The 25,099-nt window shown below is 36.1% G+C and overlaps 1 protein-coding gene across 1 annotated transcript in view; it reads left to right on the top strand.

Moving 5' to 3' along the window:
- The window catches only part of STK17B (serine/threonine kinase 17b), a 37,958-nt gene extending 14,282 nt beyond the window's left edge, over positions 1-23,676 (top strand). Inside the window, exons 2-8 of the mRNA XM_043990419.1 lie at positions 963-1,125; positions 7,352-7,564; positions 14,702-14,846; positions 19,082-19,208; positions 20,414-20,462; positions 21,891-22,070; positions 23,071-23,676. Coding sequence (XP_043846354.1) covers positions 1,004-1,125; positions 7,352-7,564; positions 14,702-14,846; positions 19,082-19,208; positions 20,414-20,462; positions 21,891-22,070; positions 23,071-23,353 — 1,119 coding nt within the window. The 5' untranslated portion in view covers positions 963-1,003 and the 3' untranslated portion in view covers positions 23,354-23,676. The remainder of the gene's footprint in view (positions 1-962; positions 1,126-7,351; positions 7,565-14,701; positions 14,847-19,081; positions 19,209-20,413; positions 20,463-21,890; positions 22,071-23,070) is intronic.
- The last annotated feature ends 1,423 nt before the right edge of the window (positions 23,677-25,099 follow it).

Genomic DNA, 25,099 nt, shown 5'->3' on the forward strand with positions numbered 1-25,099 from the left:
GTTGTAAAGGGCTTTAGAAAACAAACCGAGAAATGTATATATTTTATCCTAGAGACTATGCTAGGGATGCACTGGAATTTATTGAGTAGAGGAATAGCACAGTCAGATCTGAGCTCAAGGAAAATTACTTTGGCAGCTACATAGAGGATGGAAAGCAGTGGGGAAGAGGCTCAGGGCAAGGAGACCTATGAAGAACAGTCTGTTACAGTAATCTAGGAGATAGTGATGGGCCTGAACTAAGACTAGAGGGGGTTAGATGGGAAAAGTATAGCAGAGATTTCAGTTTATTAAAACCTTTCCTCACATAAGTTAATTCCATAGTTTAAAAGTAACTTTTTTAAAAATTCCGTAGTTTAAAACTTTTAAAAGTTTAAAAGTAGCAAGATTTACAAGTAAATGCAACGCATACAGTATATGGTTGCATACACAAAAGAAATGACCTCACACCATTTAATTTTCACTTCCATCTTTCCTTAGGTTGAAGCATGAAGCTTGGTGTTATTTTGTTTAAATTACAGTTCAAACATTATTGTGTGTTAAAAGAGGAAAATTTCGTGGCATAGGATAGTGCTGGGTCTGGATTTTCAGAAGAACTGGGTTCAAATATCAGCTCAATTACAGCTTATGAGATCTTAGACAATTCACTTGATTTTACTGCACTTCAGTTTCCTCATGTACAACAAGAGTCTTGGGTTAAGTGACAGATGGAAGGACTTTAGAGTTTTATTTAGCTATGTTCTGAAAATGAATAAAGCTAATTGCGTTCACAGGCATACTTCTTTTTTTTTTCAATCCCCTGTGGGCTGAAGAGGGTTAGTCTTCCTCCCCAATTTTTTTTTTGGTGGTCATATCTTATTGCTATATTTGGAACTATACAATTTAACTCATATCCTGTCTCTGTGAGATAGCATCATATTTGTTAATTACATTTAAATTGGTATGTCCGTTTTTTTTTTAAACAGGTGAAAATAAGCAACTAGAAAAGAATATCTTTGTATTCAACATGTCCAGAAGAAGATTTGATTGCCGGAGCCTCTCAGGCATACTGTCTACATCCATCCAAACTCCAATAAAGACAGAAAACTTTCACAATTTTTACATGCTCACATCTAAAGAATTAGGCAGGTAAGGAAACCACTAATGGGAGCCAAAGATTAGCATCATTTTGTTAAATAAAATGATGGAGGGGGTTTTGTTTGTTTGTTTTACTATTATTTCTATAGTTATGCTCTTTTTTTCCTTGCTTTTAAAAAAGAAATTCCTTTCAGAACACTTGTGAACATTAATTATAGTGGTGAATTACAGAATTTGTTTTTCTCACATGCCATGAAGAATATTCTTAATGGTTAAGGGCATGGACTTAACTATTTGTCTACCTGTGTAATTGTGCCTTTGGGGGGAGTCCTATAAGAACCTGAGTTATGGATCCCAAAACACAACTGTACATCTTAATTTTAAATTTTTTTTGTGGTAACTGTACATCTTACAGTCATAAAAGTGTACATACAAAGGCATATAAGGGAGACTGTTTACATGGTATCCTAGGAACTGGACCGAATTCATTGTAATTAGTTGAAAAAAGGAAGAGAAAGAATGATGTTATTCCTTCCATTTTACTTTTCCTAAATATGTTATCCTATATTGACTCACCTTTAGTAGTATGTGAGGGCTCTGGAAAGGGGTGTGTGTGTGTGTGTGTGTGTGTGTGTGTGTGTGTGTGTGTGTGTGTGTGTGTGTGAACTGCAATGGATAAAGAAGAAGGATCATAGAAAGGAGAAGACTAACTTAGGGTAAGGATGATAACAATAGCAAATGATAAATAGAAAGCAGAACTGTCTATCTCTTCTTTGCTTCATTAAGGAAAGTGATCTTTGGCCCCAAAATAGTTGCATAAAATGGCTAATAGGGAGGTGAACTCAAAATAAGTAGGAAGGGAGTAAGAAAGCAAGTAACTGTCCTTTATGATTTCAGATCACCAGGCCCAGATGAAATATATTTTCAAGTACTGAAAATATTGGCAGATGTAATCACTGAGTTGCTATGTGTGATCTGTAAAAGATCATGGAATTCAGGAGGAGTTCTGGGTGGCAGAAGGGTCCATGTTACCTTGATTTTCCAAAAAGAAAAAGAAGAGAATACTTTGTGTATACAGTAATATAGGCCAATGAGTTAGACTTTGATTACTGGAAAAATTCTCAAATGTATCATGAAAGGAATAGTTCCTGAACATCATTCAGAAAAGAAAGCACTATTCAAAAAATGGCTACATCAAAAACAAGTGATGGGGACAGCTAGGTGGCGCAGTAGATAGAGCACCAGCCCAGGATGCAGGAGGACCTGAGTTTGAATCCAACCTCAGACACTCTTTTGTTGTTGGGTTTTTTGGGTTTTTTTGTGGGACAATGAGGGTTAAGTGACTTGCCCAGGGTCACACAGCTAGTGTCAAGTGTCTGAGGCCAGATTTGAACTCAGGTCCTCCTGAATCCAGAGCCAGTGCTCTATCCACTGCGCCACCTCTCAGACACTCTTACTAGCTGTGTGGCCTTGGGCAAGTCACTTAACCCCAATTGCCTCACCAAAAAACAAAAAACAAAAAAAACCAAAAACAAGTGATGATAAACTAATATTATTTCCTTTGTTGACTGTTATCAGACTAGCAGATAGAGATTTTAGAAAAGCTTTTGAGAAAACCTTTCATTCTACTCATGTTGAAAATGGGTAGAGAAATGACCTTGATGAGAGTTGAGGACTGGTTGAATGGCAGGACCCAAGAAGTAGTCAGTTTTTTAATGCCTATTTAGAAAGAGGTCTCCAGTAGAGTACTCCATAGATTTTTGCTTGATCTTGTGCTGTTTGACCTTTTTATTTTTTAAATCAGTGCAGATCTATACTAGGCAATAAAAATAGAAAGGAGGAGAAAAATATTGTAAGGTAGTTAATAGCTTTTTGACTACTAAATAATTGGTTAGAGGAATTAATGTAAGGAATATGTCCATAAATGTTTAACAACTGATAGTTCAGTTTTGGTACAGGTTGAATTTGATTTGCTGGTAGAATATTAAAGTGGATATATCTAGCAGGTATTTGTAAAGATGGATCTTGAGCTCTGGAGAGAGTTCAGACCTGAAGATCTACAATTGAGAATCATTCATGTAGAGGTAAACATTGCAATTACTGGCATAAATGAAGTTTACTATGAAGAGAGCATAGACAAAGATCAGAATCGAGGATAGATGCTCAGGGAAACCAACCTTAATGGGTTGAAAAGAGGAGACATTACAGGAGACCCAGGTCATTGATTAAGCTTGACAACCTGGATTCTGATCCTGGCTCAGATTCCACTTATCTGACCTTGGGCAGAACACTTAACACTCAAGTCCTTAGAGATCTTCTAGATGAGTTTTCCTCATCTGTAAAATGTCATGGTTAAACACAGTAATCTCTAAGGTTTCTTCATCTCTAATGATCTCTACTGTGAATGAGGCTGATGATAGGAAGGAAGCTAGGAACAATATGTCAATATGTCAAGACAAGAGAAGATCATATCATGGAGAAGATAGCAGTGGCAAATGCCAGGGAGATACAGTATAAGGAAGATGGATGGTTCTCAGATTAAGGAAGGGTCATGAGATCTGGAGATGAGATTAATAATCTTATCAGAGCAGTTTGAGTAGAACGGTAGGTTTAGAAACAAGATTGCAAGGAATTGATGAGCAAATAGATGGTGAGGAAACTTCTGCATTGGATTAAGAGTACCCTTGGCATTGACATGTCATGAATGGACTGCCTGCATGAAGGGGTAGAAGGTTTGAGGGACAGTTTTGTATTTCGGCGTTGGGGAGACCTGTAAGAATGGAAGATGTAGGAGAAAGAAGTGGAAGAAGGTGAATGTTGAAATAAAAGGATAGAAGTATCACAGCCACAGTGAGAAGGATTAGGAACTTTAGAACATTTTGGCAAATAGTAGTTTGGGAGATTTAGAGCACTTAATCTTTGATAATGTATAACAGAACCCTTAATTAAAGGTGGGATTTGTTTGCCTTTTGTTTTTACAAATGAGGCACCATTAGAAATTGAAAATCATTTGTTTAAGTTAAATGTGTAGTTTAAATATACTTATATATTCCTGAGGTACCTGTTTAGTACAGAGATGGAAAGTGATTAACCTCTCCATTGTATTTACTCATTCTCACCTCCTGCAAAAAGAAACAAAAGCTTCCTATGATTTAGTTAGGATAGGGTCATAATTCATGAAATGAATACTATTTTTTTAAACATTGATGAATTGAAACTGCTGATACTTCTCCTTTCATGAACTTTTAAAATATTCTTTGAATTTGTTTACCAAATTCAATTGGTTTATGGGCCTGGGAAGCAGAAATTAGGATCTTGTTGCAGTTAGTATTTTTGCACTTTTTAAAGTGCAGACCCATACAGATTTAATGGGTGATGCATAATAAAGCTTTTTTCATTCAGCTGTTTTTCATTCCCATAAAGTATTTCAGGAAAAAAAAAACCAACACATAACCTTTAAGTAAATAGAAGGAAACCATACGGAAGTTACTAGTAAAGTTCTGAGTATTCTCAAGAAACTTGAGTTGTTCCTGTTTTTTAGAATATGTTGGGTAAAGTTTAAGATTTTTTTTTTAACTGAAGCAAGTTTTCATAGAACTTCTTGTGGTTGGGTGAGGCAGATTCAGAAATAAATGTCAACTTCCTTTGTGGGTTTGGGCTTTTCTTTTTTTTTGTCTTTAAAATTTTATTATGTAATGTAGAATGCAGCAGACTAACTGCAAAGCGTTTTAGCTGCTGAGTACCTACCTGTGTTGAGAATTCTTGTTACGAAAGAATTTTTAGATGCCCAAGTTAAGATGTGTAATTCATTTTATTTATTCCACCATTTTGCAATTAAATATTGAATAATTTAATTTAGGAGCAGGGTTCCTTTTACACTTTTAAAATGTGACTAGCATTTCAGAGTTAAAGGAAAATGGATTACCTGGCATTTTGACAAAAGCAATTTAAATAACCTAATTTAATAGCATATAAATGAAAAATTTAGCTTTGGTGCCAGGCTTCTGATTTATAAAATAGGGATGGGACTAGGCCTGTGATTTCATGATATGGGGCACTCCCAGTAAGGAAACTAACTCCTTATGCTGATGCAGCTTGGCAGTTTGTAAAGTCTTTGAGAATTGTCTGATGCTGGAGAGTTTAAGTGACTTGCCTAAGGTCAAATAGCCCTATTTGTAAGAGATGTGACTTGAACCCAAGTCTTCCTGGTTCCAAGGCAGGCTCTCTAATTATTTCACCATACTGCCTTTTAAAAATACTTATATCTCTAAAATACAGCTGTAAATACCTACAAGTAAAAATTTGAAAGTTTCGAGGGAAGGCCCTATTTTTGGTTGGTGATCCTAAATTACCCTGTACCCAGCTACCTTGTATATAATATGTCTTTAACAATCTTTAAAACTTAAATAGTATTAAAATTTTGGCCCAATTAGAATTTGAGGCAGCTATGTGGTGCAGTGGATAGAGCACTAGGCTTGAGTCTGGAAGTCCTGGAGTCAGGAAGACCTGAGTTCAACTCTTACCTCAGATACTTATTAGTTGTGTGACCCTGGGCAAGTCACACTACCCCTGTTTGCCTTGCTTTCCTAACCTGTAAAATGAAGATAATAATAGCAGCTTCCTTCTAGGATTGTTGTGAGGATCAAATGAGATGATAACTGTAAAGCATTAGCATAGTATCTGACACATTGTAAGTACTATATAATGTTAGCTCTGTTATCATCCTTATCATCATTATTACTAATATTTAGTTTTCTTTCCTTCTTTTGGGGGGGTGGGCAGTGAGGGTTAAGTGACTTGCCCAGGGTCACACAGCTAGTAAGTGTCAAGTGTCTGAGATCTAGTTTGAATTCAGGTCCTTCTGAATCCAGAGCCAGTGCTTTATCCACTGCGCCACCTAGCCGCCCGCTAATATTTAGTTTTTGAGAGTATTCATCCTGTTTTTTTTTTTCCTTCCTGATACTGGTAATTCATGACATTACAATGTAGCCTTAAGGTCATAATTGTTATTACAAATTATTGCTTTTTTAAAAAGGATACTTTATCTCTAGGATCTTTATTACCTTGGCTAGCTATTCTGTGTATGGTAATGTGATTTTTTTTGATATCTTCTGAAACCTGAAATCACCTTGATTCCCCCCTTCATTTTCAACTAAAATCTCATCTTTACATGAAGCCTTTCTCAAACCCTCTTAATTCTAGTGTCTTAAGTATTTCCTACTTATCCTGTATATAGATTGGTTGTACATATTTGTTAGCTCGTTGTTTCACCCATTGGATTGTTGAGCACTTGATGCAGACTGTCTTTTGCCTATTCTGGATTCTTTTTTTTTAAACTTCAAATTGCAATTTTTGCTTTAAACACAGTTTTTGCTTTTCACGGAAGTAAGATTTGCTAAGATTAAATAAGCTGTACTTTTTAGGGGGAGCTATATTAATGGGAGGAATTGTTTTCTGATGAAAACAAATGAGACTGTCATGTGTTTATGGAAATAAATTTTGATGTTCCATTTTTGTGTTTATACATAATTTAAAATATGTGAATGAAAAAATGCCACAAAACTTATCTCTTTAGTCCTAAATACAAATAGCAATGTGTGAGGGAAGCAAATTAGTTTTATAGATATTGATACTTGGGAAAATTTAAATAGCTGTAAAGCAGGACTTTAAAATACCCTTATCTCCTTGCTGTGATGCTGATTTTTGTTTGTTTGTTTTGGTCAATGGCATCCACTACATATATACTCAGTAATAGTATAAAGGAATAATAATAAATAACAATAAACATGGGCTGCAAATATACATGACCAACTTTAAACTTTAAGATCAATCTGACTGAGAAAGTAACTTTTATTTCTCTGTCACACAAGTTCACCTGTTACAGTCAACCATCGATTTTTCAGTCTTGTTTTGTTTTATCCGTTATATTATTTAGGACCATAATTTACTTTTATCTATTATGATATTTGAGACCAACTTTTAATATGCATCTTAAAGCAATGAATCATTTCAGTCTGTTAGGCAAGAAAATAATTGTGTTTCATGATTATTGCCCACTTTATAAGACCAGATTTGATGAACTACTTGTAGTTTCCTTGGTGTAACAGAACACACAGTTTATGTAACAGTAGATAAAAATGTAGTCTTGTTTAGTAACCCAGATACGGCAGATACGTTAGTGATGTGGATGTTTGAAAGACTTGGTGGTCTTAGAGGAATTACTCTGTATATGGCACTTTGATTTAAAAACCAAAGTTGATTTTCCCCTCTTTTACAGAGGAAAATTTGCTGTGGTCAGACAATGTATTTCAAAATCCACCGACCAAGAATATGCTGCTAAATTTCTAAAGAAGAGAAGAAGAGGTCAGGATTGTCGAGCAGAGATCCTACATGAAATTGCTGTGCTGGAATTAACAGAGTCCAGTTCCCGTGTGATTAATCTCCATGAAATCTATGAAACTTCAAATGAAATCATTTTGGTGTTGGAATAGTAAGTATGTGTTCTTGTGATAAAGTGGTAACTGATCAGCAGGTTTTGTTTTTTGATGCATCAAAAGCAAAGAAATTTTCAGAAGAATCTTATATTAGTACATGTAGTAATTTTAGTTAGTTGCTAATTTATGTTCTAGCCTAAGAATTATGTATCAATTATCTTATTAACATACTTTGTCCTCTGTATTGAGGAATTTCTTTCTTTACATAAAAGGAAAGCACCTAATCACATGAGTACTTAATGACTACAGAGTAAAATTTCTCCTTTCCCCCTTTCTAATCTAATGCCTTTCTCTGAATTTAATCTTTTTGTTCTGTTTGAGAAATACAAAACTTCACTTTCCTTTGGAACCATCTCTTTACCTTATCAAGTTACTTATATTTGCTTAAATCACTCATTTAATTTCATATTTGAAACAATTCATTAGAACTATCTCTGAACCAGAGTCAGAAAGTCTAAATTCTTGTAGACAAAAGATAGAGAGGGGGTTGTTTTGTTTTGTTTTAAATTGTGCACCACTGACCCATTGAAAATATCAGTCATGGTCAATTTAAAAACAAACATCCCTTTTCCAGGCCTTCCATTGACTAGCTATTATGTTTGTTTTGTTTTTTGTTTTTTTGTGGGGCAATGAGGATTAAGTGACTTGCCCAGGGTCACACAGCTAGTAAGTGTCAAGTGTCTGAGGTCAAATTTGAACTCAGGTCCTTCTGAATCCAGGGCTGGTGCTTTATCCACTGCGCCACCTGGCTGCCCCTGACTAGCTATTACCTTAAGAAAATAACTTTTTTAGCTTTATCTCAATGATAAGAACTGATAAAAGAAATTCAATATTGTTAGGGTGGCAGCAGGATGGTATAGTAGGAAGAGCGCTAGATTTGGAAATGAGAAACTTAGCTTCGAATCCCAGCACTGACATTTTCTACATGGATGATCACAAACAAGACCCTTTACTTCCCTAAACCTCAGTTTTACCTATAAAATAAGGATAATGATAATTAGTCAACTTACCTCACAAGGTTGTTAGGAAAGTCCAATGTAAACTTTAAGGTACTTTATACATTTCAGCTATTATAATTGAATTTGAGGAATGTGGGAAGAAATCTTTGTGACATACTTTTTTTTTTTTTAATTTTTTTTTTTTTGCGCGGGGCAATGGGGGTTAAGTGACTTGCCCAGGGTCACACGGCTAGTAAGTGTCAAGTGTCTGAGGCCAGACTTGAACCCAGGTACTCCTGAATCCAGGGCCGGTGCTTTATCCACTGCGCCACCTAGCCGCCCCTTGACATACTTATTTTAGAAGTGGTCATGTTCCATATATTATGGAAATTTTCTTGTTAATTTTTTTAAATTTATAAACATTTATTTTCTCTCCCACCTTTTCTGCCCCCCCAATATATCTTGAGTATATTTTAGCTTAATTGTAAATTACATTTTTCATTCTGTGTAGATATTTTTAACAGGTTAGGAAATGGATCCCATGGTACCCTAAAAGTTTTATAGTTGTTGTAAGCAGCAGCAGAAGTAATAGTACAAGTCAGAGAAGCTTACCTTCCAGTGACCCTCAGTAACTCAGTGCAAGGACAATAGCTTTGAAATCCCAAAATCATAACTCAGGTTGAATCATGATTTGAAGAGATTTTTCCCTCTTCCTACTAATCTATTAATTTATGAATATTAAAATTTACGTACAGCTTGAGTTACAACGCATTAAACAACAATACAACATTCTTGGTTATAGAAAATAAAACATTCTATCTAACATAGTTCCTACTTATTTCTTGAAAGCCATGTGAGCATAGCATAATTGTTGGCTTGCAAGGTAACCCTTAGCTCATCTTTAAAACTAAAACTAAAAATAAGCTATTAGTGTCCATACACAAAGTAATATGACCAGTATATGCCATATGATATGGGCCTGCCCTAAAAATATCCATTCCTTGTTAATTAAAAAAGAAAATGTTGTATTTCCCTTCCCATGATAATTGCCAAGCTTTTTGCAAAGTTTTTTTTTTACATAATAACCACTATGTTCTTTTAATTTAAACTTGATGTGACCTTTAAACATGAATTTAGTTCTTATTGCTCTATAAAATACATAGTTTAGTTATACAAAAACCCTATACTTCTTCCTCATTCAAAATTTTAACTATAGTGAACTATTAAATGAATGGGCCTTTTATCTTGTTATCAGTATTTATTAACACAAATATTCTCTGAATGAGGATGGACATAGAAGTAAGGAGATGGAGCATTGTGATCAAGGACCAGCTAGAAGGCCGAAGTGCTAGAGTTTATTGAGTAGGGGGATGATGTGGTATAAGAATCCTATGCTCTCAGGAAGAGCAATTTGGCAGCATGCTTGAGGATAGGCTGCAGTGGGATATAGACTTGAGGCAGGGAAACCAACCAGCAGGCTGCTGTGATACTCTGAGCACGAGGCAGAGAAGACCTATACCAGGGTGGTGGTTGTGTCAGAGGGAGAGAAGGGGATGTTTATAAGAAATGTTGTTAAGCATGTCTACAAGGAGATCTGAAGGCAAAATCAACCGTACTTAGCAAATGTAATATGTAGGATGAGTGCAAATGAGGACTCATGGAGGACACTAAAGTTGCAAGTCTGGATGATTTAGATGATGGTTATGCCCGTGAGAGGCCTAGGAACTTAGGAAGAGGAGAGTGCTTGGGAGGAAAGAGTAATGAATTCAATTTTGGACATGTGGAGTTTATGATTTCTATGGAATATCCAGTTTAAGATACCCTATAGGCAGTTGAAGGTATAAGTCTGGAGGTCAGGAGAGAGATTAGGGCTGAGCAAATAGATCTGAGCATCATTTGTATAGAAATAATCATTGCATCCATGGGAGTTATTGAGATCATCAAATGAAATAGTATAGATGAAGAAGAGAGACTGTCCAAGTACAGACCCTTAGGGGACAACCATCAGTGGGAATGGCCTGGGTGAAGAACCCATCTTCACTAAAGAAGACTGGAGAAGGACTGACTATTCAGGTAGGAGGATATCCAGGAGAATGTCGTGTCATGAGAAACGCAGAGTAGAAGGAGTATCAAGAAGAGGATGATTGACATTGGCAAAGACTGAAGAAAGGTATAGAATTAGGACTGAGAAAAGGCCATTAGATTTGGCCATTGAGAGACCATTGGTTACTTTGGAGAGAGAGGTTTCATTTGAATGATTTGGTTGGAAACCAGACTGCAGAGATTTTGAAAGAGAGTAAGGGGAGAGGAGGTGGGGATACCAATTGTAGATTTCTTTCTCAAGGAGTTTAGCCATGAAAGGCAAGAGAAATACAAATTAATAGCTATTCAGATTAATCAGATAAAGTAAGGATTTTTGCAAGTATGGAGGACACATGACTGTGTTATAGGCAGTAGAGCCAAAGCCAGTAGACAGTGAAAGACTGAAGATTAATGAGAGTGGTTATGATAGAGGAGTCAATCTCTTTGAGAAATAGGATGGAATGGGATCGAGTTTACACAGAGGGGTTTACCTTGGAAATGAGAAAGGCCATCTCTTCATGTCAGACAGATGAAGGAGATAATGGCAGAAAGCATTGGAGTGATGTGAGATGAGGAGGAGAGGAGAAAAGGGAGCTGGTTGATCAGGAAGGTATGAAAGGATTGCCTTGCTTCAGCGAGGTCCCACCAGTGAGGGCTCACTTGAGATCATGTAACTTAAATTTGTAGTGGATCCGGCCTGCAAATAGTTATGTTAAATCCTTAAATATTTTTAAAGTTCCTTAATTTCATTAGTATGAGAACTCAGCCCACTTAGGCAAAGCACAGTGTCTTTGTGTCTTAATTGATGGTTCCATGAGTTGCTGCAGCCAAAAAATGAATCACCTGGTGACTGACTTCTGACTTACCAGACTGCTTTTCCTAAGTGATATAGGTGGATTGTGAGGCTTGCACCTGGTGCATTTCCAACCAAGTAGGGCCTGCTTATGTTTTCTTGGCATGGCTTTCAAGAGCTCATAAGGAACTTCTTTTAAAATAATAACATTTTTAAAAATTGGCTGCTAGCCACTGTGCAATTTTCATTAAAATTATAATTAGAAGAGACTAACCATACTAGAGGCAATATGGCATATTGGAAAGAACATGGGTTTGAGTATTCAGAGAACCTGGGTTCAGTTCTCAGCTCTCCTACTTAACTCCTATGTGAGTCAATTGACCACCCCATCCCTCTTCCCCCAGCCCAGGGGCCCCATCTATACCATGAGGAAATGAGGCTAGAAACATCTATGGTTGCACCCGGCTCTAAGTTGATGATCCTACAAATCTCTTATTTTACAGGGCCTACTGAGTGCATTATGAACTTAAAAGGGATTATACTATTTCTTAGTAGCACAGCCTGTCAAATGAAAAGAAATCTTCAACTTAATCCTTGTCTTTTTACTTCTTTTTTTCCCCTGACCTGCTGCTTTTACTTTTAAATTGCTTTTCAAATTACAATACCTCTGTGTCAGCATTTTCAGGTGAAAGAAGCAAAATGACCTTAGACTATTAATATAATAAGTCAATGTCATCTAATATACAAAGCACTAGATCATAAGGAGTGACTTATTTTTAGCTGCTCTACTTTCAAAAGTCATATGCTATGAATATCGAGCACCTGGTTATTATCTCCTTAGCTGATACATAATATCCCTCTATGGCACTGTCTCTGTTTCTGTAAAATGGGGATCAATATTTGGTCAGCATCTGGTAACATGACTTTAAGAAGTCCTTGTGGAGAAGACCATCATTAACAACTGTAATTATTCTTTAAGTCAAGTCTCTTTGACACCTGTGCTGCTCCTGAATTTTAACAGAATTGTGCACTTCTTGAAGATTATTCAGAGACATTCAAAAGTGATTAAGGGATTGTTTTGCCTAGAATCCATGCCAGGCTTTAGATAAATGGAAACAGTCAAGCCTGTTTTCTTGCAATGTATAATGAAAAATTAGTGAAACATTTAAGCACCCCTAGAAAATTTTTATTTTATCTTTTTGGAGTTTAGAGACATTTTCTGCCATTTTCTCCTATAGCTCTTTAATTATAAAGACTCAGTTGTTTTCCAAAGTCCTATAAGGTAATTCAGAAAAAGAAAGGATTTCAATACAAAAAGCTATCTCATCCTGACAGCCTTATTAAACAAAAGGGATTTGGGGTTTTTTTTTGTTTGTTTATTTCCTTTCCATTTAATTAAGCCTTTTTAGAACTACCTGAATCAACCACTCTTTTCTTTTGATTATTAATGTTTTCTGTTAAGAAATATGTTTGGCTGTTTTATAGTGACAATTCTAGTTATTGTGGTCACTAGAGGTTTAACTTTTAGGTGCTGGAGCCTTCTTATTTTTACTTTTTTTCCCTGTCAATCTTCATAAAATATACTATATATTTCCTTGTCTTTTAAAAATAATTATGCTGTATTGTAAATAAAAGAGTGGTATCACTGTACTACAATATTCTTATATATAGTAAATACTCATGAGTCTTACTAGTCGGTATGCTGCCAACATGTTATACCAATGCCCTTAGTGACTTCTGCCGTACAGGTGTTTTGTTTTTGTGGCTCCCTCTTCCACAGGGTGTAGAATTTTTCTGTTTTCTCTCTTTGTTCTTGATTCTTTTCTTTTCCATTGTAGGAGTATATGCTATTGACCATACCCAGGCATCATTATTACTATTCTCTTGTCTTTGGTCTTTTCCATCTCTCTGCTTCCTAGATCTTTAACCCGCCTTTCTATTCTCAAAACATTTAGCCTTTTATAGATATTACCAAATAGGAAAAAAGTATTCTTTTCCTTTTGAATGATTAACCAACTTATTACAGCATGTTGGTCATAAACACTTTGGCCATGATCATTGTCACTTGGTGTTCTGATACTCTGGTACTTTACTACTAAGACTTTTGGATAAAAGAGAATTTCTTGCTATAGGAAGAGACATTCCAGAAGCCTAAGGATTCTGGGAAGCTTGATGCTGACCAGATAGACAGTCTTTCATATATACCTCTGTGTGTGTGTGTGTGTGTGTGTGTGTGTGTTTTCTAGGTTATTGAGAAGCCCCAGAGTTAACATATATATTGAGTTGTGATTGTATTGAATAAGAACATGTGTTTATTTATTGGAGAATGTATTTCTTTTCTTTATTTGCTAAAGGTAAATACTCTTTAAGTTTATTAAGTATACATTACAAGTGAAAATTATTTTTAAACTCTTTCTAAGACTTTATATTTCTTTAGAGACTTCATGGTTCATTAGAATATTAGCTAATTACTTGACCTTTGTATATGAATTTGCCAGATGTTTATCAATACATATGAATTGTGGATCATAATTTCAATTTAGAGACTTAATTATCTGATTCTGCTGTCTGTTAATCTGCAGATTAACTAAAAATAATTGTAAGCAGTATGGTTGATTTGCTGCTGCAATTTGTCCTATAGATCAAAGTTTCTTGTGGGTCTTGACCCCATATGGGGTCTCATAAATGAACGTAAGGGTTGCAAAAAATTTGGCAACAGTATATGCCTACATGTCTTGGGTTGAGTAATAATTTCTCTGGCTAAAAGGGAGTGGAAAAAGTTTAAGAAGCCCTGCTATAGACCATAAAGGTATTTTAATTTAATTTTTAAAAAATGAATAGTTAAATAGTAGTCTTTCTTTCTCTTTATTCTATTTCCATGATCTATATAACCACCTTAATATAAAGAGGCTATCAACATATTGCAGGTAAAATTATCTTAAATTTTAGAAATTACATAAGCCTACTTCATCATCTCATGAAAAGTAGCAAAAATAATACATTGATTGTTAACTAGCTTTCAGTTTTTCTTAATGGTACTTAATTTACAAGAAAAAAGCTGGCTAATATGACAATCAGAATAGCATTGACTTCTAAGCCCAAATTTACATAAATTATTTCCATAATAAACATTCTTGTTCTTTGTTCTCATTAAATTTACATGTTGCTTTTCAGGTTATTAAATGAATATAATAGCTAAACAGATAATTTTTTAAAACATAAAAGAAATTGTTTCAGCAAAAGTTGCATTCCAAAAATAACATCTCAGATAAATTAAGTGTAGAAATGTTCATTCTGATATTATTTGGATTTTCTTTCAGTGCTGCAGGTGGAGAAATTTTCAACCTATGTTTACCTGACCTAGTTGAAATGGTCTCTGAAAATGATATCATCAGACTTATCAGACAAATATTGGAAGGAGTTTCTTATCTACATCAAAACAATATTGTACACCTTGATTTGAAGGTAATATTACATGTGACTTGTTACGTGCAGTGTTTCTGTTCCTATCTAGCCCTCAACTAACAAGGTCAAAGAATATGTTGATATCCTACAATTTTGGTATACTTTTTGACTTAAGTATTGTATAGACCTGTGTATATGTTCATATGAGGCACTAAATTTGTTTAATCATAATGTTATAAAAAACATCATTATATATTATACTGCTTCCTATAAGAACATTAAAATCCCACAGATTGTTGTTAATTCATGAATTAACTGATCTTAATGAAAAAATCTTAATTTTTTCTTGTTTTATCATCTTCAAGCATATATGGAAATTATAACTAGCTGCTAATAGTGTTTTTTGCGGGGTTTTTTGGTGAGGCAATTAGGGTTAAGTGACTTGCCTAGGGTCACACAGCTAGTAAGTGTTAAGTGTCTGAGGCCGGATTTGAACTTGGGTCCTCCTAACTCCAGGGCAGGTGCTCTATCTACTGTACCACCTAGCTGCCCCGCTAATAGTATTTTAAGGAAAAGGATGTCACATCCCAATGTGATGAGTTCTCACAGTTCTCAGCATATGGTTATCTTCTAACATTTTCTAAATTCCTTTAAAAATTTTAAGTTGGTTTAAAATTTTCTCTGAAATATTTGATAAACTTAATTTGCCAAACGAATCATTTTTTCATAGTATGACCCCAGTCCATGGGACATTATTAGACTCCCAAGTTAATGGAAGCTAGCATACAGTAATACCCTACTTGTCCAGAAGTCATTTAGTCATCTACCTCAGTTACCCAGAACAAAATTGAAAACAGGGAAGTGAACAGAAAAATTCCCTAAAAACCAAAACCGGATTTTACAAAGTTCAGACAATTCATGAAATTTTCTCAGAGCTCTTCTCTCAAAATCTATGTAATTGGTCTTTAGACACAAATTAAACCAACTTGACTATGTTGTTGCCCATCTCATAGTAACAAATACAAGGAAGAATTAAATAAATCCTATATGTTTTAAGGGGCAAAAATAGATAGAGCGGAGGGCCTGTAATCAGGAAGAACTGAATTAAAATCTGGCCTCAGACACTTACTAGCTGTGTGATTCTGGTTAAGTCACTTAACTCTGTCTCTGTTTCCTACATCTTCAAAATGAACTGGAGAAGGAAATGGCAAACCACTCTAATATCTTTGCCAAAAAAACCCCAAATAGGGTCATGGAGAGCCAAACATGACTGAAACCACTGAACAACAAAAGTAGATTTTTAATGGTAAGGGAAATAAATAAGAAACAGCATGTGCCTCTAAAGAGCCCTTGTATCTAACTGAGAAAAGGACATACATAATGCCACATAATACCTAGGCTCTTTGATTTGTGACAGTGTGAGTATTCTGTCTACTAGTGACAATAGCTAACATTTATATAGCACTTGACTCTTGACTTGATACTTATATCATTTTATCCTCGAAACCCTTCTAGATATGTGCTAGTATCTCAGTTTTACAGATGAGGAAACTGAGACTGAGAGAGATTAAGTGAGTTGCCCAGGTCACACAGCTTTAAAGCATCTGAAGCAGGATTTGAATTCTGGTCTTCCTGACTCCAAGTCTAGCACCTACTATGAATATTATAATTCCTTTTAGTATACAGTCTTGTTGAGTCATGGCTAAAAAAGTCCATTCTCTCCTGTGGCCATCCTGGTGAGGTGCTTCTCTAAATTTAGGTAGGCTGCTCCTTAGATGACAAAAATATAATCCTAGGGGCTTCTACTTGATGCCTTTCCAACTTGCTAGGACATGAGAGACTGTGAGTTCTAATGACACAGGCTTCCAGAACCCATGGTATGATTAGGCATCTTAGAGGATTTTGCTGAGGCTTTCCTCATATGTACAAAAAAAATGTTTATAATAATGAGAAGGATAACCAAGGAACTATGAGATTTCTGAAGAAGAAAGATATTCCTTCTAGTGGTAGGAACACTAGAAGGCTTTGGGAAATAAGTAGCATTTTGGACTGGACCTGGAAGAATAGGTAACATTTCAATAAACAGGGATTGGGGTAAGAATCCATGGTATGAACACAGGTTCTGAAGCAATGTACTGTGAGTAGTCAGGGAACAAAACAGTGAGTAGTCAGCTTTGTCTGGAGTGTGTGAAAGGTGTTACTTTTAAGATAAGGCTGGAAGGGTCATTTGGAAAAAGTTCTTATCACAACAGAGTAGATGCTACAATGATGAGCTACTAGAGCTAGACATCCTGAAGAGCTGGCAGGAAGAAGTAGAAAAATCATAAAAAGCAGTCACTAAGAAGAGTAGTACTTTGCATCTAGACAGCTCAGCATAGAAAGGAAAAGATTTATGTGCCTTTATAGCCCCTGAGGATGGCAAAGTATAGGATAATGAAATAATTGCTGTCCCTCATGATGACCCTGAATTATCAGGAAAGGGCTTTATGTAATACACATTTGTTTTTTCACAGCAAGGTTCTTTTATGTTTAAAAATATGTTCCATTTTGTTTTGGCTCATCAGATACTTCCCAACAGTCATCCAGTTTTCTCTCTATCTTAAGTTTTGAAATCTACATTAGAAACCTTACAATTAAAATAGTTGTGATAGAGAAATATAGGTCCTGAATTTACCCAGAAAAGTTGTCTGTTTGGGTCACCTCTCTTCCTGACATTTCTAAATAAATGAATGTGGGTCACATTTCTATTATGTAAATAATAGCACTGTATCATTTCATGATTGCTAAAATAGAAATGTAGCATGTTAAATCAATCAACTTTGACGTTTAAGTAGTAAATTTTTATGTCTGTAAAAGACTGAAGATCATGAGTTAGGTAATTATGAATTTCAAAAAGAGAACATAAAAGAAGCAGCCTAGCATAAGAGAGGGGCCCTCAGAAGGCCTCTGGGGTAAAATTCTATCCTTAGCACTTACTGGTTATATGACTTTGTGTCCTGGGCAATCAGTTCTCTTGTATTATTTGTTTACACATCACTTCTTCCTCTTCCTCTTCTTCTTCTTCTTTTTTTTTTTTTTTTTTTTTTTGGTGAGGCAATGAGGGTTAAGTGACTTGCCCAGGGTCACACAGCTAGTAGGTGTCAAATGTCTGAGGCCGAATTTGAACTCAGGTCCTCCTGAATCCAGGGCCGGTGCTTTATCCACTGCACCACCTAACTGCCCCTATAATTTTTTTTGGGGGGGGGAGGCAGGGCAATGAGGGTTAAATGACTTGCCCAGGGTCACACAGCTAGTAGGTGTCAAATGTCTGAGGCCGAATTTGAACTCAGGTCCTCCTGAATCCAGGGCCGGTGCTTTATCCACTGCACCACCTAACTGCCCCTATAATTTTTTTGGGGGGGGGGAGGCAGGGCAATGAGGGTTAAATGACTTGCCCAGGGTCACACAGCTTGTACATGTCAAGTGTCTGAGGCCAGATTTGAACTCAGGTCCTCCTGAATCCTGGGCCTGAGCTTTATCCACTGAGCCACCTAGCTGCCCAATCTGTTCTCTAAAAACAGTTGCAAAATGGGTGCTAATTTGACCTGCCGTGGTAGTGGAAGTTTTGTTAATGTTGTCCTTCAGTTGTGGTCTGACTCTTCATGACCCTATAGATCATAGCACACCAATGCTGCCCATGGGGTTTTCTTGGCAAAAATACTGAAGTGGTTTATCATTTCCTTCTTTGGTGGTTTAAGAAAAGCAGAGATTATGACTTACCCAGTGGCACAAAGCAAGTACGTCTAAGGGCAGATTTGAACTCAGGTCTTTCTGACTTTAGACCCAATGCTCTATCCCTGAGCCACCTATAATAGTTCCCCACATCAGTGAAATTACAGGACCAGTCACAAACAAAAACATAACCTGAAAATCATTTGAATCTAGAGGTTTAGTGTTGTAATTTTCCTTTATAAAGGGTATTTGTAATGAAACCTGAACTTTAACAGGCATTAAGTGTATATAAAAATTTCCATTTGACATTAGGTATATGTATATGTGTGTCTATATATGTGTATGTGTATGTGTGTGTGTGTACATATGCATATATATGTATATATAGACACACATATACATACACATACATCTGTGTGTATAAAATATTTCCATTTTGCCTCACATTTCAGTGATTCCAATATATTTGAAACTGAACAAATTCAAATTTGATTTGTTTCTTGTCTAAAATTAGTGCTGTAGTTTTAACAAAGAATAAGCTATTTTAGAGTATATTAATAATCTTTTTATTTTCTTTTGTGCAGCCTCAGAATATCTTATTAAGCAGCATTTCTCCACTTGGAGACATAAAAATTGTAGATTTTGGAATGTCTCGGAAAATAGGGAATGCATGTGAACTGAGAGAAATAATGGGAACTCCTGAATACCTAGGTAAGAATTTTCCTTTTACTTTCTATAGCCAAATTTAATTTTTCAAAAAGTAGATCATTAATACTGTTGAGAGAATTATTTGTAACATCTATTTCCAGTATATATTTAGTTCCAGAGTGCATATTTTAAAAGTAAGTCTGCAGGTCCAGTATATATTTACTCAGGATATTTTCAGTGGGATCTATGAGCCTTCCTTGATGCTGACTGAGGTTTTATCCCATGAGTCAGTACCATGAGTCACCTGGCCAGCAACAGATCAAGAATGGATCTGGGACTTATTGATGTTGAGGTGGTTAGTAGAAAGAAAATTCACTGAGAGTCTGTGAGGGAGGAGAGACCCAAAGGTTGGGACTGTCTAACATAGAAGAGTTCAACAACAGGTGTTCAGCCCAAGGTCTAAAAATGGTTAGAGATGAAAGATATGTTCCTGTTTGCTAGCACAGCAACTGGCAGCCAAGAAGTGCTGGAATCTGAGAGTGGAGACAAAAATCAACAGTGTAGACCAACAAAATTAGTTGCAGGTAAAAAGTAGAGTCCAAGTGTAGCAAATGGTTTACTACCTTAAGCTCCTTCAGGCTTTGAAAGTGTAGGGTTCAAGGCTGGTTCAACCCAACAAATCTCTCTGAGGAGCAGCCATGGAAGGCTTCAGCTGACTGCTGCACTCTTCTGAGTAGAAGGAAAGCAGCTGTTTTGAAGAGGGCAGTGAGGATAGGAGAACACTGTTTTCTAGCATCTTCAACAGAGGAGGCACCTTCTTTTCCTTTTGACCATTGCTTAAAAGCACAAGATACTGTATGGAAAGGGGATACTAAAGTGATAGTGACAAAAGGAACCCACTGGAATTAAAGATTATTGTGCTGAAATCATTTGTATGATAACAAATATGAAAAATAGTCTAGAACTCATCATTTTTATTTCTTCAGATTGGCTCTCCCAGCACTTTGTCTGGACTAGGGAAATTTTACAACCCAAACAAGCACCATTCTAAAAGTATTGATTGTGAGTGCTTTGAACCTCTTTGAGCAATTATTCATTGACAAATATTTTTAATGATCAGCCAATCGCATGTTTGACACTGCAGTAAACGTGTTAACCAAATAATCTCCTGAGTTCCCATGCTTTCCAAAATCAAAAACAAACATGAAAAGTTACTTAAATAAAAAAGTAATTTGTACATGGTGTGTAATTTGACTTTTACTTTTCAGCTCCAGAAGTGTTGAACTATGATCCTATTACCACAGCCACAGACATGTGGTAAGTTTTTGTTAGTTATCTTAATATTTTTCTATCTTAACCATTTTAATATTTTTTCTATTGTAACCTTTTTAATTGCAAGTTTTCTAGTATGCATTACATAGGGTGGAAAGGGGATTATTTGGATGTCTGTTGAAAGTGTTGAAACTAATTGTTGATTAGCTGCACTTGATGTTGAAGTCATTTGCTACAAGAGATTTTTAAAACTCTACTTGTTACTTGACTCAGATAGCCACATTAAGCACTGAGAAAGCATTTCCCAATAAATTTTAATCATTTTATGAAAGCAACTTTAAATCATAAGTATGTATACACACATTGGATGGAGGCAGAAGACCCTGCAGTTTTCGCCTGCCCACTTGGCTGCACTTAATCCTTCTGTGACACCTTAGACTCAGCATGTCCAAAATTGAATCCCTCTTCCCCCAAACTTTTCCCTATTCTAACTTTCTTATGTCTCTTGATGGCACTGCCATTGACTCAGACTCCAACCCTCAAAGTCATATCTCTCCTCCACCCCACTCCCCACATTTAATCATCTGCTAAGTCCCTTAAGATGTCACTTCTACACTTTTACTCAAACTCTGCCAATACCCTCAAGCTGCCTCATTACATCTCACCTAAATTATTGTAATGACCCTCTCAGTGGCCTCCCTCTCTACAGTCTCTCTTATCTGGGCCATCCTTCTGTCCTTCACACTGCTATCCCAGTAATGCTTCTAATGGAGAAATCTAATTGTGTTACTCTGCTATTCAAATTCCTTTGGCACCTCCCTATTATGTCCTGAATAAACTATAGACTCCTTAAGCCTGAAATTCAAGACCTCTCCACATCTGGTTTCAATGTCTATTTCCAGTCTTTTTCATACTATTTCCCTTCATGTACTATATGTTAGCAGCAAACTAGACTACTCGCCACTGCTTGATCCTGTCCTGACCTCCTCTTCTAACTCCATGCATATAGTCGCTATAATGAAGAATTGAATTTGTCAGAATAAGGGAGGTGTTATGCACAAAGTGTTATGCAAAGGCACATTTTAAAAAATATATAATTTCTGGCTAGGCAATCAGAGTTGGCTGGAGTGGGAGGTGGCTTTGAAACATTCAAAGTCTTAAAAAGGCAGAGGAAAGGGATTAGGGTAGGAAATTGCAAGCCCAGGTAAATGGTATGAACAAAGGCACTGAACTAGGAGAGCGCTAGACATGTACAGAAGATGATAAGTAGTATATTTTAGCTGGACCATAGCCATGCAAGGGGAAAGTAGTGTAGGCTAAGGTTGGAAACATGACTTATTGACTGAGAGCTTATGACTTTTGGAAACTGCTAATGTCATAGCTAAACCTTGAGCTTTCTTGACTATAGATGCAGGCTTCATAGAGCCCTGAATGACAAGCTAAGGAATTCTTACTTTTCTGATTCTTTTTCAGGAATGTTGGAATAATTGCATACATGTTATTAATGCATACATCTCCATTTGTGGGAGAAGACAATCAAGAAACATACCTCAATATTTCTCAAGTCAATGTGGATTATTCTGAAGAAATGTTTTCATCAGTCTCACAACTGGCCAAAGACTTTATTCAGTGTCTTTTAGTAAAAAACCCAGAGTAAGTAACATAATCAATAATTATTAATAAGTATGCTATTTGATCAGTAGAGGGTATTCATGAATACTCTAAGGTAATAAAATTTTTAACTCAAATATCTTAAAAACATTGTTTTATTATTTTTGACATTTTATGTGTGTGAGCACAAATATAAACATTGTGTATACATACATATTATACTACAGTACATCTAGGACTTTCAGTTTCATTGGTTTGGGAACTCAAGGTATGAGAATTCTCTCCACCAATGCAGGGCAAAATTCATCTATAGATTATGGTCTCATAGAGTTGCCTGAGGTTCACAGAGGTTATGTAACTTGCCCAGGTTCACACAGCTAGTAAATGTTGAAAGGTTTTGTATCCAAGTATTTCTGAGTCAAAGTCCAAGAGTTCCTTCACTAAGCCATGCTGCCTCTCATATACATGTATATCTTACATTAAAAAATTAAGAGTTGCCTAACAATTATCTTTCTAAATTATGACAGAGTAATTAGATGCAATGCACTTGCATGGAAGGAATCTTGTTTGGCATAGTAATTAATTGTGTGGAAGTGTTAAAGAAATTCTCAGTAATTTCTTTTAATCTAGTTACTTCTTTCTTTAGTGTTAGTTCATCTAGCTACAGTTGGAGGTTGGCTATATGATGTTAATCATGCTATTTTTGCCTAATATCATAATTAGGGAGCTTCTTTCACACCAGAAAAGCTCAGAACATTTTTCCCTCTCCAATCTTAATCGCCAAGCCTAGTAAGAGGTAAAATAGATGATATTCCCATTTTGAACATAGGAAGGCCATGGCAAAGACAGGCTGTGTACTTCCTAATGTTGTGAATGTAGATCCAGGACTAGGACCAAGCTTTCTTACTGAGAGTTTAGGGCTAGTTCTATTAGCCTGTCTTTCCAGATTAGGGCTTGTTCTTTCAAAGAAAAGGTCCAGAGAACTGAGAGTATTCTCTGTGTTATAGGAGACCTCCATGAGCCTTCTTCTTTTCATTTACAGGGACAGACCAACAGCAGAAGATTGTCTCTCTCATCCGTGGCTCCAGCAACAGGACTTTGTAGACTTGTTTCATCCCGAAGAAACTTCCTGTTCTTCTCAGACTCAGGAGCACACAGTCAGAAACTCAGATGACAAAACCACTAAATCTACTTGTAATGGAACCTGTGGTGATCGAGAAGATAAAGAGAATATTCCCGAGGACATTAGTACAGTTTCCAAACGATTTCGCTTTGATGATTCCTTGCATAATCCCCAGGAACTTGTTCCAGATTTGTTGTGCTAGCAACTTTCTCTTCATCATTTGAACTGAATTTAAATTCCACTGCAGTGTTGCCTATGAGATGTTAAGCTTTGTACCTTCATATATAATGTGCTTATACTGAACATGCACTTTTGGTTTAGGGAAGGATTGAAGGAAATGTATTTGTGTTAAAATATTGGTTCTTAATAAGAGATCTTGTTCCCTGTCCTGGAACCACAGAACTCACCAGAGAAGAAAATTTAAATGAGTATATTTGCACATTTCAAATATTACTTCAAAAATCAATGATTTTGAACGTTTTTAGTTGTGTATTCTGTAAATAAAAGAAACTTAGTTAAGTTTCACAAGGTTTGCCAAAGAGTTGCTATACAGTACCAACTAAGTACTTTTGTAATTTTGTTGGCTAGGACATAAATGCAGCAAAATGAAGAAATTGAAAGTTGTCTTTTGTTTTCCCTTAGGATAAATGTTGTGTTATCCTTCTATTAATTGAATTCATCAAAATTAAGCTATTCCATTTACTATACTTTCCACCTAAGTACCCAGGAGCCATCTTGCAACTGAGAAGAGCATTCAGCCCTTAGTTTTCTGGTTCTGCCATACATCATACAAAGAATATGCTATCTTTCTTTTTTTTCCTTTTTTTTCTCCTTTTTTTTTTTTTGCGGGGCAATTGAGGTTAAGTGACTTGCCCAGGGTCACATAGCTAGTAAGTGTTAAGTGTCTGAACTCAGGTCTTCCTGAATCCAGGGCTGGTGCCCTATCCACTGTGCTACCTAGCTGCCCCTATCTTTCTTGACAAAAGAAATAACAACAGTTTCCTCTGTTGTATGTCACTCAGAAAGGCATTTCAGAACTTGGGTTTTGTAATCCTGATAGGTCTTTCCCCATGCCCAAAATATACCTGATAAAATATAATTTGGAAAATGGTTATGAAACAGCTGGCAAAGCCTTCTAATTATCACTAGTTGAAGATACCTTAAAAAAGAGTACTCCTATTTGTTAAGCAACCCTACGATAGAAGAGTGTGTGGCCAAATTTAGCTGTAGAAATAACATAATTTAGGGTGCAGAATAATAAACCTAAGAATTGAAAACCAATCATTCAGAATACAAATAGATCTGAAGAGAAACTATTAGAGCACAGTCTCACTAAAGTAAAATGACTAGAGTCTAGTAAAGAGCCAAGCTCAATGGCATTTAAAATAGTATTGGGAATAAGCCCCTTACCTTTTGTGTACACACAGCTCACAGTGAGTAGTGAGCATCAGTATGAAATTCCATGAGGTCCTAAGGTGGCCTATTTAGTAACTGAAGACTGCAATCCATCACTTTTTTTGGATTTAGCCCAGATCTTGTCACCTGGTGTCCTTGGTGTCATCTGAAAAAAGTCCAAACAAGGATGGGGACACACACTTCTCCCTAGCCAATCCTTAAAGTTGACAGAGAGTGGCCTTCATTAGCAGATGTTTGTCATCCCAATAGGACAGGGTACCGCAAGGAAATGGGAGATTTCATGACCTATTGACCTTCTTCCACTATAAAAAAGAGGCCAGCTCTTGGCTGGTAGACATCTTTAGTTAACTTCCTAGAAGTCTTAAAACTCCAAATGTCTCAGTAATACCTTTCAGACATCACTATTATTACTAATAGTAAAGAGGGATGGGTCCTTTGGCCTTAATTATTGAATTTAATTAATGTTGTCAAGAGTTTTTTCAAGGAAATATTATGTGTTGAATATATGTGTGTGTAAGTTTTAAATATACAA

This window comes from Dromiciops gliroides, chromosome 3 (assembly GCF_019393635.1).
Source record: "Dromiciops gliroides isolate mDroGli1 chromosome 3, mDroGli1.pri, whole genome shotgun sequence".
Taxonomy (NCBI): Eukaryota; Metazoa; Chordata; class Mammalia; order Microbiotheria; family Microbiotheriidae; genus Dromiciops; species Dromiciops gliroides.